Source organism: Macroventuria anomochaeta, assembly GCF_010093625.1.
Source record: "Macroventuria anomochaeta strain CBS 525.71 unplaced genomic scaffold BU25scaffold_1, whole genome shotgun sequence".
Lineage (NCBI taxonomy): Eukaryota > Fungi > Ascomycota > Dothideomycetes > Pleosporales > Didymellaceae > Macroventuria > Macroventuria anomochaeta.
In genome coordinates, this window is record NW_022985362.1 from 1,825,366 (window position 1) to 1,839,604 (window position 14,239).

Consider the following 14,239-nt stretch of genomic DNA (forward strand, 5'->3'; position numbering starts at 1 on the left):
GATTCGATGAAGCAATGGCTGTAGGGGCTTCAGGCGGCGTCAAACGCGGCAGGCTCAAGCTAGAAAGGTGACCTGTCGCCAGCAGGCATCACAATCGAAAGCCGTACGAAGACACTCAGATGCTGGGTGCTCATACAAAGTACAATGGAATCATGACAATGCACTACACGAAGGTTTCCCAAACGCCATGATTCCATTTTCAAGCCTTTCTATGGGGTATTATAAGCACAAGACTGTCCAATTTGTGTTGCCTCACCCATGAACGCCGTCCCATGCTCGCTAGTAATGCAAAGAAAGACAAAAATAAAGACAACTTCCTCCGATGGGTGGTTCAAGCCCACCAAAATTTTCTTGTTTTCAGGTAGCAAAAGACTCCAGGGGACTCGCTGAGACGAGAATTGCAAGGGCATGTCGTGTCGCCCCTCCAGCCATCCACCATACTCTAGACGGCGGGAAGCCTCGATTTGTCGCCACCTTTGCTGGCCTCGAGCCACTCTGGCTTGATGATTTGATCTTGTGCGCTGTAGAGGGCCTTGTAGGCAGTGCGGATGGTACCGTCGCTGACCTCGACGGCTTGGCCGATCTCCTTGGGTGAACGAGGATTGCCCATGAGGTGAGAGACAAAGTAGAGACAAGCGCCAGCAATAGAGAGAGGAGAACGACCAGCAGCGATTCCGTGATCCGAGACGAGACGTGCACACTCTTCGGCGATGAGCTGGATGAAACGTTCGAGGTCAAGCTTAGCGCAGGCACGAGGCATAAGCGTCTCTGCGCTGGTGCTGCCGCCCTTGGAGAAGTTGGTGGTATCCAGAACAGCACCGTTGCCGGCGACCTGAGGGCCACCGCTGTCCTTTTGCTTCTTCTGGAGGAATGCTTCAAGTGCCTTAAACGTACGACCCACCTCCTTCTTTGACACGTTTGTCATCTTGAAGATCTCACGGAAACTACGATTCTGGTTGTGCTGTCGACAGGCGATGAAAATACAGCCGGCGATGATGGCGTCCTGCGACTTGCCCTTGAACAACTTCGCATCGTCCGTCATGCGGAAGAGTAACTTGGCTGTATCTTGGGTGGTCTTGCTGATATTTTGCGAGTCGCAAAGCGTGGTAATCTGGCCGTAGGCAGACTGAAGCGACTTGTTGCCCTTGTCGTGGTTGCTCTTGTTATGAGCACGAGACAGTTCGCGCACTTTCAGACCTCCGTCGCCGAAACCGATCTCAGTCTGTAGCTGGGAACCTCGCAGCAGCGGGTTGGCGGCGTCACCGATACGAGAAGGATCATCGTTGCCTTGGTCATCGTTGGAGAATGTACGCCACTCGGAGCGTGTATCGATGCCGCGCTCAGAGAGAACACGACCGCAGGAGCCACAGATAGTATCTCCGGCGCTGAACTCTTCAACAAGATTTGGGGGCATTTCGCGACAGTCGGGGCACATCAGGGTAACGTTCAGGTCCTCTGACCATTCTTCCTCCTTGACAGGCTTTGGCGCCTCCTCATAGACCTCGCCCGGCGAGAGCATGCGACCATTAGGCGCGTACGACATGTTGAGAGTCACGTTTGATTATCTAGCTGCTCTAGCTGGCTCTCGGAAGCTCCGGGTGAGGTTGACACCGTGGGTGGGTGGGGTGAGAGAGTGTGGTTGCTTGCTAGGCGGGAGCTGAGGCGCTGAAAGTGCAAGAAAGGCAGCAGCAAACGCCAAGCCGCAAACCGCGCTAGTGAGCTTACATAATGGAAAATCGAAGGTGAGGGCTCCGAAGTGCACGCAGGAGCTCCATTGACAGCTCCTACCCCCTCCACATCCAACATCATGCTCGCGCAATCCATCAGGGCCTCGGTACGCTCCTCTGGACACCCAATTGTCGATACCTGCTAACCCGGAATAGCGCCAGGCGCTCGCACGCGTTGCTCGCCAGCAGCCTACCATTGCCCGCCGCACCTTCATCACCCCTACGGCCGTTCGCTCAGGTACATCATCACAATCGCACGCCCAGGGACACTACTGACGCAATTGGTGCAGCCGATTTGGTGCAGGACCTCTACCTCCGCGAGCTCAAGAACTACAAGGTCCCCCAGGTCAAGCCCACCGACGCCGAGGGCCACGTCCAGAAGTTCTCCATCCCCGCCGCTCCCAAGTCCCCCGAGGAGGCCGAAATCGCGAACGAGCTCAAGGCCTACGAGACCCAGCAGCCCGATGTTGGTTCTGAGGCTTCCGCAGAGGATGGCCAGGTCCTGCCCGATGAGGACTGGTTTGTTGAGGAGGACGAGTCGATCACCACCCCCGGTGCCACCCACTAAGCTGGCTGCGCTCTGATATTGAGATCATCTGTACCAAATACTAGCGAATGTGTCAATATGGATTGGGCAATAGACCAAGCTTGAAGTACCTCCACAACGCGCGCTATTAATCACGTGATATGGGTCTGGAAATCTTCCTGATCAGTTCGTCCGCCAAACGTGGGGAAGCAATGCTTGTTTTACGTACTGACTTTACGGATCTGAAGGATTGCGTGCCAGTACTGTGATATGTAGCAAACCGAGGCCCAGGCACGTACAGGGCACTACTGCACTTCGCCAGCAGCCGACGAGGCTCAGCAACCGTGAAGGTGTAAACGAGAGTGCTTGATTGATGGGATGTTGCTTGCACGATCTGAGGAACGAGCTAAAACCTTCACCGGCGACTCGCTTCTCTCCGCGGTAAGCATCTCGACTTGTTGTTCTTGCATTTATATGCGGGGACAAACTAGATCAGGTACAACCCGATGCACGAACATGCACAGGACCCTCAGCTACCTGCACCGAAGTATTGGTGGCAGAGTGACGAACACAAACGAACTAACTTGACCCGCCATGTACAGCGAACCAAGTATCCTTCTAGACGCCACGGGCTCTCTTTTAAGACTTTCATAGTGTAAGCTGTCTGCTTTCGAGAGACAGGTCCTCGGATTAGTCCGGTGGCAGCTCACCTCAGCCTCAGCGTGGTCCTGAAACGATTGGCGGTTGGATCTGACGAGCGACAGATGCAAGGCTGGGCAAGCGGAGCCGGGTAGTCGACTGGCCCGTAAGTTCCGTATTGTAGACTATCGAAGAACCCACCACGAACAGTGCATCAGAGAATAATGCGCTCTTTGCACGAATGGACCGGTGTTCGGGGCAGAATCCCATAAAACGGTAAGCGCGCGCTTTAGCCAAGTTGTCATGACCTTGGAATCAAGCGATAAAAGCGCTCGATTAAGGGCAGGGACGCCGCACGAGAGATTGCAGTGTTCACAAGTCGCGAAAACAAGGCTCACTCGCGCAATTTGGTGCATAGTAGAGGTTGAAGGGGGGGGGGCGCACTGGCAGCTCGCACGAGCCATGTTCGATGGATCTCAGACGGCAGACGCCAGCAATGCACTGATGGGTGGCATGCACCTGATGCAACAACCCGAAAGGCGTCATGTTGAGGCCTGCACTACCATGTTCCCACATCTGACCACGGCCCGTGAACAGCGTCACACACAACAGGCGCCAGGCAGAAGGTCGGCAGTAGGGCTCCGGTTATAATATTAGAAAATCCCTCCGACACTGATCTGCACAAGCGGGAGGTACGCCCCTACTAGCCGCAGTTGTCCTCGTCGGCGTGCAGTGCAGGCGTCAAATTCCTGGACATGAATCGAACCGACCTAATGTCAGCCTGAGCGTATTTTCTCAAACAGGCACGTCCACGTTCGCTACAGGAGAGTTAACAGCGTCTGCCTGGCACCTTCTGCGCTGCCTGCAAACACCAGTCCACCTCTCTCCAGCCACCCTTCCGTTCGTTCCGATCGCATGGTGAGGCTGTGACGTACTAGCACTGTGGATCTTTCAACTTCACAGCCCACTGGACGGCCCGCCGTGCCAGCCTAACAGCACAACGTCGCTCTATTCCTGTTCCTACGCAATGAGCCCGTGAAAAATAGCGCAGCAGCACCTTTTGGAGTCGCTCATGGGGGAGTAGCACAGCCAGGGGAACCAGCAGCAAGCACCACGACACTCGCTTTATACCTCACCCTCCGCCGACATGCCGATTGCCGTCGCCTCAGCCCTGCGCGGGCAAGATGTCTTCTCCAGCAAGTCGAGGGGCCGGAGCAGAGCCGCCTCGGAAGTTGGACCACTGCCCCCAACTGACGGCGAGAAGAAGCCCGAGAGGGCGCAGTTGCCCAAGGCGGCATCATACACCTACTTTCCGCGCGTGAAGAGCCTGGACGGAGATGCGCCGGCGCACGACTCTGAGGAAGACCTGAAGAAGGGCAAAGACGTCGAGGTCACGTCTGACAGCTCGTCAGGTGGATCGAGCCCGTCTTCAGAGGAAGCCCCACAGGCCCTAGAGATGCCCCAATTGAGGCCTGCTGCCACCACACGCCGGTCGTCGAGATTCCTTCCCTTCTCCAGCAAAAGCAGAGAACCCTCAATCGAGCCCAAACCTGAGCGCCATCGCAAAGCAGCCGTCAAGGAGACAGAGTCGCCGGGCGGCTCCCCATCGAGATCCCTGACAAAGCTGAGGAGGAAGTCGTGGGTCGTCTCGCAGCAGCAGCAGCAGCAGCAGCAGCCTACAACAGCCTCGCCCACAAAAGAGAGCAAAAAAGAAAAGAAAGCAGCGCAGAAGGAGGAAAGCGCTAAGAAGAAGGCAACGAATACAGAAGCACCGAAACGAAAGACACCAGCAAGCACAGACAGCATTCCTGAGGAGGCTGAAGCCAAGAACGAAGCAAGGGACGAGGCAGAAGACACTGTAGACCACCGACCGGCACCTATACCCCTCAGCAAGAAGAACAAGCGTCTCAGCGCCCTCCTGACAGCCAACGGGCCTGCTGTTCCCTCCGTACCGAAGTCATTCTCTACCGAGCAGCTTCCCCTGTACCCGCACTCAGATAGCCCTCTCAGCCCCACCAACGTTGTCCCTCCACTACCGCGCAATATATCGACAGACAAGCTAGGCAACAAAGTCAAGACGGAACCGCGCAAGAAAGATGAGCTCTGGACCGTATTTAGAACCCTAGAGGGCGAGCTGCGCAAGTATGTTGAGCGCTACCTATGGCTGCCCCATGCTTACAAGTGACAGGTTCCAGCACAAGTCCAGCTCTTTGAAAGCTAACATCGTCCGTACGAGCCTCCTTCAAGACTTCATCTACAAGTACGCCAATCACCCTTCGAACCAGAAGCTCCGACCGGAAGACCTCGATCGAAGAACAAACATTCTTAATGGATGGTGGACTGGCCTTTTGGAGCTTGTGGCAGGACGCAACAACCAGTCGATATCTGGAACAGATCGCCCAGTAATCCTGGAGGGTCTTGCTGGGATCATGGAGAGGCCTGAATGGAGACTTGCGCCATCCCCGTTCTGCGCGCTTGCCGACCGCGAAGAGCCCGGTTCGGCTCTGACAGCTACTTCGGCCACTTCCAGTTCTTCCGATTTCCTCGCAGAGTCCGTCTATCACAACGTCAAGAACACGTTCCAGCAGAACTTGATGTCTCAGATGGCATTTGTGGTGGACAAAATGACCCCGCGAAACGCAGCAGCAAGTCTAGTAACATTTTGTGGAAAGACTTGTGCGTACGCCTTCTGCTTCTGTCCTGGAGTAGCTGATATCCTGGTCCGATTGTGGAGTCCATCTTTGGAGATGATGAAGCGTGTCCTGGAAGAAGCAGGCGTCTCGAGGCTGGACAAAATGGACGCTATCTCCGACCGTATCTCAGCTGCTTTCCCGCCGAATCTCTACCCACTCAAGTTCCAGTCTTTGGCCAAGATGGTTCGTGTACTACGCAATCCTCCAGCCGCGACACCACCACTGCAAATCGCCAACCTCGACTGGTACGGGCTATGGATGAAGCGTTGGTCAGGCGCCGAAAGCGATCTCTTCTACGTTTTCGTGAAGCACTACCATATCCTCGTTACTGGTTTCCTACCCAGTGCGCCAACTGCGCAGGAGCGTGTTTGTGCACCAGGCTTGCTCATGGTGCACGCACAAATTCTCGTCAACATGGATGCCACGATCAACAGACATGCTCTGCTGCAGCAACCGGAGGACAACGGAGCTCAGTCCATCACGTTCGACGATGTTCTGAGCGACCCTGATGCTTCGGCTTCCACCATGGCTATTCCGCCTGCAAACGCCACGCGACAGATGCAAGAGAACCGACTAATCATGCTCATACGCGACTTCCTTTCTGAGGGCAACTCGCACATTCACATTGCTCGACACATGTTTGCAGACAGCTTTGCGAGCTTGCTACAGGCCCAAGCACGAAAGATCTCTGTTTACGACAGCAATGCCTGTTACACGTTGTGCGACTTCCTGGAAGAGGCATTTGCAATCTTGGTCAGATATGAGCAGCACAACAGCGAGCACCATGTGGTCTTGAATTGGTCATTCTGGTTGACGGTCTGCAGAGAGATGACAGTAAGCGAGAATACAGCTACAGAGATCAAGCTGTATTCATTTCTCTACAGTATCTGGTCTACCTTGGTGTTAGATGAGCAACGCAAGAGGAGCCTATGCCTCGAGTTTCTGTTGGAGCCTGCGTTCTTTGAGAGCAGGTTCAACCATTGGTGCCCAATGGTACGCTCGTACTACATGCGTTTGATTTGTTGGCGGGTTGCACGGTTCGATGGCGAGCCTTCGGAGGTAGAAGTGTATGTGACAACCGCAAACTTTGATTGTACATTACTAACAAGAAAGCAGAGAAGTCAAGACAGCGCTGAGTGAGCGACTTCGCTCCGTATGGTCTCACTACCTCTGGCTCGCTGAAGACGCCGAACGACTGCAACTCGCATTTCCCTCGACACAGGCTTGCAACCCAGCGCCTGGTCGACGTTTCCTTATTATACGTAATGATAATCCTATCGCCGCCAGCAATGGCCCTTTCCTTACATTCGACGGCGTTGTACAGAACCCTCACCAGCGGAAACCATCCGCTTCCACACCTGTCCCGGAACCTATGGTACAGAAGGTCGCAGCACTGACAACGGACTCTATGGACTTTCCGGATGAAGAGCCTACCAAGGGCAAATGGGGCATGCTCAAGAGCCTTATGGGTGGCTCGTCGAAACCGTCCAAATCGAAAACGTCCGCTAAAGACAAAGAGAATGCGAAGACAGCAACCCCTCCCAACGCCTCTCTCGAAAAAGCGCCCGCAGAGAAACCAGCCCCTACACCAACACCGTCTCCTCCTCCTCCTGCCCATCGTTCCTACAGCTTCCGCTTTTCTCTCGAATGGGTTGACAAACGTTTTGGCACCTATCAGAACATGCGACTTCAACCACCACGACTACCGCTGCCAGCGCAGGTCCTACTTCAGCAAAAGGGCATACACATCGACGCAGTCAGTAGCATCCAGCCCACAGGCAAAGCTGCGACATCAAGTCGCTACGCCGGCCGCGCACTCGCAGAGTGGACCTTCGTCTCGCATGAGTGTCAAAACTTCTTCGACCGACGAAAGAATGAGGGTGTACCGACAAACAAGCAGGTCGAGACACCATCGCTATGCGTCGAGGCCTTCAGGCGACCTGGCTAGCCTTACTTGCGAAACTCTTTTGTCAGCATCATCATCGGCAGGAACGATCTCATCTCATCTTTCGCGCAGCATTGGTTCTACTTAACGGCCCACTTGCATCTGGATACTCACTCGGCACCTTGAGGTCCTACGGCGTTGCAACACTACTTGGTCTTGGCTTTGCTTTTCTCATTTGTTACAATCCTCTGTATACTTTCTGCATGCATGCATGGCAGTGCGCTTCTTGCATGCCTCGTTTCGCGAGCTTCTCGTTTTCGGTCTCTGGTTACTTTTACATCAGTATCATATAGGGTGGCGCTGGCTGTTGATATGCTGCTACAGCGCGATACATACATAGATTTATGAACTCTCCATATGTTGCAGTGTGTTGTAGCAAGCTAGTTCGTTCGTTCCGTTTATCAAGTCGAGGTGACTGAGGCTCGTTGTGGAGGCAGTCGCGCCTGCCACTGCCGCTGTCACCGCCGCGCTAGCGTCGCTGCTGTTCGAACCCACCAGACCTCGCATCGACTTCTCTTTTGCGCTCCTCCACGAGTCTCACCATCTCTCTCCAGCAGGTTGAGCTTCTGAATACGCTGCCTACCTCCACGCATCTTTCCAAGCACCCTCAACCCCGTCAACGCGTTGGCCAACCCGGCAGCCAGCAGCAATTACCGTCAAGGGTAGCAAGGTGAGTGCACGCCGCCACTTATAGATGAAGCCAGCAAATTGACTTTACCTGCAGCATCTCTATCGCCGCAATCACAATCGCAGTCACAGTTGCAACGCAGCGGCAATAACAGGAAGAAGCGCGCTGAGCACGATGCACAGCTCCTGCCATTGTGAGTGTCTTCAGCTGCTTCACTACCTGCCTACACTAACACAGTCGAGACTCCAAGGACCCTCCGTGGATGTTGTCGTAGGTTCCCGACGCGCTCCTCGGTAAGCACTCTGAATACCTCCGCGCTACCCTCAGCAGCACAGTGAAGGAAAAGGCATCGGACCCAAGCAAGCTCACACTGGCGGATCGCTCACCTGCCATCTTTCAGGTATACATACAGTGGATGTACTTCGACACGATCCTGGATCGACTTGCACTGAGTCGCCTATCTACCCGCATGCCACTATCGAACAGCTTCTAGCTGTGGACGCTTGGTGACTATCTCCAGGCTGGCGAATTTATGGACCGAATCATGAGCCAACTATACGCATCTCACTCTCTGTATGGCTACGCTGATGCCTCCCTCTTCATCGAGTTCACCTCGGCTGAGGCCAGGTTCAAAGTTGAGAGCCTTCATCCTCGATATCCTGTCCCACCCACATCACCTTTGGCGACTACACCTGCATGGAAGACAACAGCGACTGGTACAAGCTCTTCACCAGATACCCGGATCTTCAACTGCAGATTATGGCTATGATTGCCGCATCTTCCAATAGGTACACTTCCGATGTCGCCGAGATTCCCACAGTAAATACCTACCTGGACGTAGTCAAGACCGAGAGCGAGGGCGATACCGATGGGCTCAGCTAGTTGTAGGCTCCACACCGGTACATGAAGAGACAAAGTCAAGGGACATGTAGGTGACACAGCAGCCAATTTTGCAGACATGTGGTATGACATCTAATTAAGCGCTGACGCAGAAGCCATCGCTATGTATGGTACAGCAATTCAACAAGTTGACCCTCATGATCTAAGCCGCTATATGTGAATATATCATTCCAACAATTGCAAACAATAGCTGTCCATACCAATCTTGTCTTCGACTGGCCCTTGAGGGTCCGATTCAACCATGGAACGACCACACAGCCACACAGGAAGTCGATATAACGAGCTCTCTACTCTTCTCAATCAACACCAAATTGACCTGATACTCCAATACGATGGGTTCTTCACACAACAATACCTACAACAGCAAGCACTGGCGCAGCACGACTGTTCACATCACCAACGGCGACACTCCACATGAAGACAAAATCACTGGCCAACATCAACCGACCGTACCTGTCACCAGATGCAGCAGATCCTCTTCATCCTCTACGCGCTCAATACAATACAACCCTCAGTCGATATTGCGACACAAGAACGGCACACATCAAACCAAACTGGTACTCTGCCACTCCTGCCACCGTCTAGGCCACTCCGGGAACTACACCGAGCCCATGATCACACCCTGCTGGCTTCGTGACTTCCACATCCTCCTCCTCGTACCATGGATTAACGTCAATAACCCTCGGGAGCTTGAGCAGCACCTGAAATTTAAGCCTTTTGGATGGCATTTTATTCGCACTGCTGGTGTGATGGTGATATGGGCGTTGTGCACATTGAGGTATTTGTGGGGGCGTCTGGTTGGCTGATGTGGGAGATGTTGTGGAGTATGGTTGAGGGAATGGGGGGGGGGGGGGTTGAATATGGGCCTCTTTGGAATAACGTTTTGGGGAACCGGAAATGTTGGAATTCGATCGCAAATGCGCAACGTGTGTGGGTAGCTGAGGTTATTTGTTTGTGTTTTGTAAGAAGAAGTATCAATCTGTGATTTATGTTAATACTGGAGAGTTGGATATTGGGATGATAGGATATGAGGAACTACAGTGGATCAATCAGAACAGATCTGCAACTCAACTTTTGATAACGAGTGCGGCGGTAGCATTAGCCACTTCTACGTAACTCTGGAACCAATTTCCACTTTCCAATCTGCATTGGTACGGCTACCTCGAACCAGTATTTGGGTGAGACCACAACATATAACTACAAACAGAAGCCATCCCTTTTCTTCTCTTTACTTAATCGACAGCTCCACCATCTCACCAGCTCAACATGGAAAAATTTCATCAAACAACACACCACAATGCGTCAAGCTACACCTGGAACCAGATTCATCTGCGCTTCGCCTTCTTCTAAACACTCAGCGTAACAGAAAGTGGCTACGAGATCGCATGACAAACACCAAAGTAAAATCTTCGTCCGCCTTACCAACTCTGGAGCCGCCCAAACCTACACCCGCACGCCAGACTGTCTAATGTGGCTTTATCTTATCATCATATGGCACTGGGTTGTGGATGTCAACGATCCCGCTGTCTTCCAGCAGCACCTCATACTGGGGAGGATTCCGCTGCATTTGCTCTGGTTTGCGCCACTGGCTGCGCTGCGGTCACTGTTTCTTGTGGATTCGTTTGTCTTTGTGTGCATTTTTGCAGCGGGTCTGATGAAGAGGTCGCGAAGTGGTTATTTTTGATCGGGGTGGGAACGGAGTGCAAAGAGGACATGCATTTCTTTGAAGAATGTCGAAATTTTGTCATCGACAGTGGTTGGTATTTTCTATTGTGTACACCACAGTATCAAGATGAACAACGCGAATAATTTCACCTGAATGTCATGATTTGCACTTCAACCCCTTCACACCACCAGAAAAGCTATAGCACATTTGCGCAACATACCGCTGTCGGCCTGCACTATCAGGAGTTCTACAAGATGTCGTCGCCAAAGTAACTTTTGTCCGACTTTTCAGCAGATGGAGATGACTACGGACTGCGTGCCATTCATATCATAGGTGTCAATGGCAGAGAACGAGCTCACCGATACCATGCGAAAACTCCAAGAACTTCGATGGACTGTATACCTTCCGGCTCCACTCAGCCATATGATCAGACTGTGGGACGAGTTGTTCACAATCCTAGGATCCCGATACATGGTATTTCAAGGACATGTATACCTTCAGGATCTACCCAGCCATCTGGTCAGTCTAGCATAGTTGGCAACAGCTCGAGGGGAGTTGTGCACTACAATCCCAGGATTCCGAGAACTGGAAAGTCAACGGTGTGTGTGCCTCCAGCGTCTATCATTGCTGACAAATCTGGTCACAATGATGGCGAGACGCATGTGGTCCGCGAACGTATGCTTTTACAAATTCTTCGCGCTGTTGGCTACTTGCTCACAATATTGGTATCACCCATCTTCAAAGGAATAGCGCCTCTGATCGTCCCTTTTATGTGGGGACTTGTACTGCCGTGGAAGGTGTGGAGGATCTTCTTTTCGTGTTGGACAGTGTGCAAGGGACTAAGGCTAGTGTTGAGGGAACCTAGGATGGCATCACTGGTCTGCTCCTTGGCGATGCTTTCCATCTTACCAGGGGTGGTTTGGAAGGGCATTCTTTCCAGAGCGCTGTGGAAGGTCTTTGACATGGCAACAGCGACGGCACCATGGCTCATTCCTGTCGTGGTGAATCTTTTTGTGTTATGGGTGACGTGGAAGGTATTTGTACTCTGAGCGACGTTAGGGGTTGTGTTTGCGATCAGATTGAGTCCTGATGAAGGCTAGACGGAGGCAAACCTAACAGCGAGCTCGGAAGTATTGAGAAAGCAGCTTCATTTACCGAAGATGTTGATAGAGCCGAAGGGAATATAATTATAATTGCGAAACTGTAATGCGTCACGTCGCTGCGTTTTCTCTCGCTGGAGCCTTGCACAATGTCCAGCAGGATGGTTGTAGAATTGTTTGCCAAACGTGTTTGAGAACCAGCAGATTTACAACTCGGAGAGTTATACATGAAACAAGTACTTTCGAGTCACCAAGTTCAAATCGTCTTTCAATTGATGTTAGAGCTGCTAGCGTAGTCGATGCCATGATTCATGAGACAACCTCATGTCCGGTGCTCTGCCGAAAAGACTACATGATCGCTCGGGTTGTGTGGAAGGGTTAAGATGGTTGAGTTGATTGATCTGTAGAGCCATATCGGGAATCGACCGAGACTATAGTAGAAGGGAACAGCAGTGAAAGGGTGGGGAAACAAACCAAACTAATCGAATGAGCTGGACAATCAGAGCAGCGGACCGCTGGCAAACAGGTTGTCTCTGAGAGGACCACAACAGCTCTTAACACCTAAATTTGCATGACTCGAGGCCCTGTCTTCTATCACCACTCCTAGCATTAGAAATCAAGATCCACTTACGTGTGGAGGTTGTCGTTCGATGTAAGAGCCGCTAGCGGACTCGATGCGGCTACGGGAAGATGGCTATATGCAGTGGACCTCTGCAACGTCTGATCGACGTCATGAACATCGCCTGATCTAGAGAAGCTTCAATCGCAATTATTAATGCAAGCGTACAAAAGCTCGCTGTGACATTGCTGGTCTTTGAACAATTGTCTCCTTACCAACGAAACATCGAAACCCTCCAGCAACATGTCGTCAGTACCTAAGACCATGAAGGCTGCGCGCCTCACCAGAGTAGGTTATCATCGGGATGAGAGTACGAGCATACACCCATGGAGAAAGTAGATGCTGACTCCGTGCAGTTCAACCAAGCATACAGTCCCAGTTCCGGAATATGGCGACAATGACCTCTTGTTGAAGGTCGGCGCAGCAGGCTTCTGCCACACTGACTACCAGGTCTACGAAGGCGTCTACCAGTCAAAGCTCCCTCTGACACCATCACACGAGCCTGTTGGTACTGTCGTCGCGCTCGGCAGCAAAGCCGGTAAGATCTAGAAAGTCGGTCAGCGTGTCGGCATGCTTAACCTCAAACATGCATGCAACAGCTGCGGGGGCTGCAGGAACTATCGCGAAGGCGATCCGCCTAACATGAGGTTTTGCGAGAATAAGGAAATGGCGGGAGTTCAGCACGATGGAGGGTTTGCTGAGTATGTCGTGGCGGATGCTGGTAGTTCGAGTCTTCTCCCTGATGGGTTGTCCTCTGAGCAGGCTGCCCCGATGATGTGCGCCGGCGTAAGTAGGTCGAGCATTCCATCTGCTCATGCTAAATCTTCAATAGGCTACAGTTTATGGCGGCATTTCGAAGTTGGAGTTATCGAAAAAGATCTACCTGTTGCTGTTATCGGAGTCGGCGGCCTGGGACAGCGGCCATCCAGTTTCTGAAGGCTTTAGGCCACCCAACCGTCGCTGTTGCAACCGTAAAGAGGGTCGAGACCTTGCCCAGGAAGTCGGACCTGAAAACCTCAGGGCTGACAAGGTCATCAACTACAACAACAAGGATGCTACTGAGCAGGTCATCAAGTTCGGTGGCGACGCCGGCGGTGTTGCAGGTGTGATTGTCTGCACCGATGATGTCCCCGCAACAGAATAGAGCCTGAAGATCTTGCGGCCTCGAGGCGTGTGCGTCCCGCTTGGTCTGCCGCCTGATGGGTTCAAGTTCGGCGCCATCGATTTGGTGTTCAAGGAGCGGGTCATCCGTGGCAGCTTGGTGGCTACGAAGCCTCTGACTGATGAGATGTTCAAGCTTGTTGATAAGCACGGTGTTCGATCGCATCTCACTACCATCGGCTTCAAGGATGTACCAAAGTTGCCGGAGGTGTATATGAACGAGCATCTGAAGTGTCGATTAGTGCTGAAGATGTAAGCTTCGAATAAGGTTAGCAGTTTATCAACACCACTATAGATCAATACAAGCAAGCAGAACTGTTGAGTAGCGTGAATGTGGAGCATGATCTCACTGGTATTGTTGTGGTATTTGTGTGAGAGAAGGAGCGGTTACGGCTGCTCGAAGGCTGCAAGTGAGCCCTACTTTTCCTCGCTTCGACGCGTCACATCTTCTCACGTCCACTTCCACACCTCAACACGACGCCTCAGCTATTTGATGCATTCATTTCCTCGTGTCATTACTGCGCTGATATTGGTGCTCATTGCAGCACGTATGATGACTGACAGATGACTGATAGATGACTGGCACGCGTATTGAATCTGGTCAAAAAATGGGTCTTAACACACGCTTGGCGACA

The 14,239-nt window shown here is 52.5% G+C and overlaps 5 protein-coding genes across 5 annotated transcripts; 3 read left to right on the plus strand and 2 right to left on the minus strand.

Moving 5' to 3' along the window:
• Nucleotides 1-151: 151 nt before the first annotated feature.
• Nucleotides 152-1,965, minus strand: BU25DRAFT_405692 (transcription initiation factor-like protein iib). Its single transcript, XM_033699849.1, has one exon. The coding sequence runs from the start codon at nt 1,541-1,543 to the stop codon at nt 443-445; it is 1,101 nt and encodes a 366-aa protein (XP_033568030.1). The 5' UTR covers nt 1,544-1,965; the 3' UTR covers nt 152-442.
• On the plus strand, nt 1,676-2,463 carry BU25DRAFT_13867 (mitochondrial F1F0 ATP synthase-like protein subunit Atp14). The gene is made up of 3 exons (XM_033699404.1): nt 1,676-1,834; nt 1,890-1,965; nt 2,018-2,463. Exons 1-3 carry the CDS (start codon nt 1,808-1,810, stop codon nt 2,293-2,295), a joined length of 381 nt encoding a protein of 126 aa, XP_033568031.1. The 5' UTR covers nt 1,676-1,807; the 3' UTR covers nt 2,296-2,463.
• A 1,328-nt stretch (nt 2,464-3,791) lies between these two features.
• On the plus strand, nt 3,792-7,669 carry BU25DRAFT_13834 (DUF1765-domain-containing protein). Its single transcript, XM_033699403.1, has 3 exons — nt 3,792-5,034; nt 5,081-6,652; nt 6,702-7,669. Exons 1-3 carry the CDS (start codon nt 4,040-4,042, stop codon nt 7,531-7,533), a joined length of 3,399 nt encoding a protein of 1,132 aa, XP_033568032.1. The 5' UTR covers nt 3,792-4,039; the 3' UTR covers nt 7,534-7,669.
• A 1,134-nt stretch (nt 7,670-8,803) lies between these two features.
• On the minus strand, nt 8,804-9,118 carry BU25DRAFT_444479 (uncharacterized protein; the record flags this gene model as incomplete). Its single annotated transcript, XM_033700045.1, has 1 exon — nt 8,804-9,118. The coding sequence occupies one exon, from the start codon at nt 9,116-9,118 to the stop codon at nt 8,804-8,806; it is 315 nt and encodes a 104-aa protein (XP_033568033.1).
• A 3,568-nt stretch (nt 9,119-12,686) lies between these two features.
• On the plus strand, nt 12,687-13,860 carry BU25DRAFT_427277 (GroES-like protein; the record flags this gene model as incomplete). The annotated part of the gene is made up of 6 exons (XM_033699970.1): nt 12,687-12,731; nt 12,810-12,947; nt 12,993-13,233; nt 13,303-13,371; nt 13,421-13,546; nt 13,613-13,860. The coding sequence occupies 6 exons, from the start codon at nt 12,687-12,689 to the stop codon at nt 13,858-13,860; spliced, it is 867 nt and encodes a 288-aa protein (XP_033568034.1).
• Nucleotides 13,861-14,239: the final 379 nt, after the last annotated feature.

Bases quoted from the DNA above. Each gene is read 5' to 3' on its own strand.
- BU25DRAFT_405692 (XM_033699849.1), bottom strand. From the start codon at position 1,543: ATGTCGTACGCGCCTAATGGTCGCATGCTCTCGCCGGGCGAGGTCTAT.
- BU25DRAFT_13834 (XM_033699403.1), top strand. From the start codon at position 4,040: ATGCCGATTGCCGTCGCCTCAGCCCTGCGCGGGCAAGATGTCTTCTCC. The intron at 5,035-5,080 runs GTATGTTGAGCG...TACAAGTGACAG, and splicing joins CTAGAGGGCGAGCTGCGCAA to GTTCCAGCACAAGTCCAGCT. The intron at 6,653-6,701 runs GTATGTGACAAC...ACAAGAAAGCAG, and splicing joins GAGCCTTCGGAGGTAGAAGT to AGAAGTCAAGACAGCGCTGA.
- BU25DRAFT_13867 (XM_033699404.1), top strand. From the start codon at position 1,808: ATGCTCGCGCAATCCATCAGGGCCTCG. The intron at 1,835-1,889 runs GTACGCTCCTCT...GAATAGCGCCAG, and splicing joins CGCAATCCATCAGGGCCTCG to GCGCTCGCACGCGTTGCTCG. The intron at 1,966-2,017 runs GTACATCATCAC...CAATTGGTGCAG, and splicing joins CCCTACGGCCGTTCGCTCAG to CCGATTTGGTGCAGGACCTC.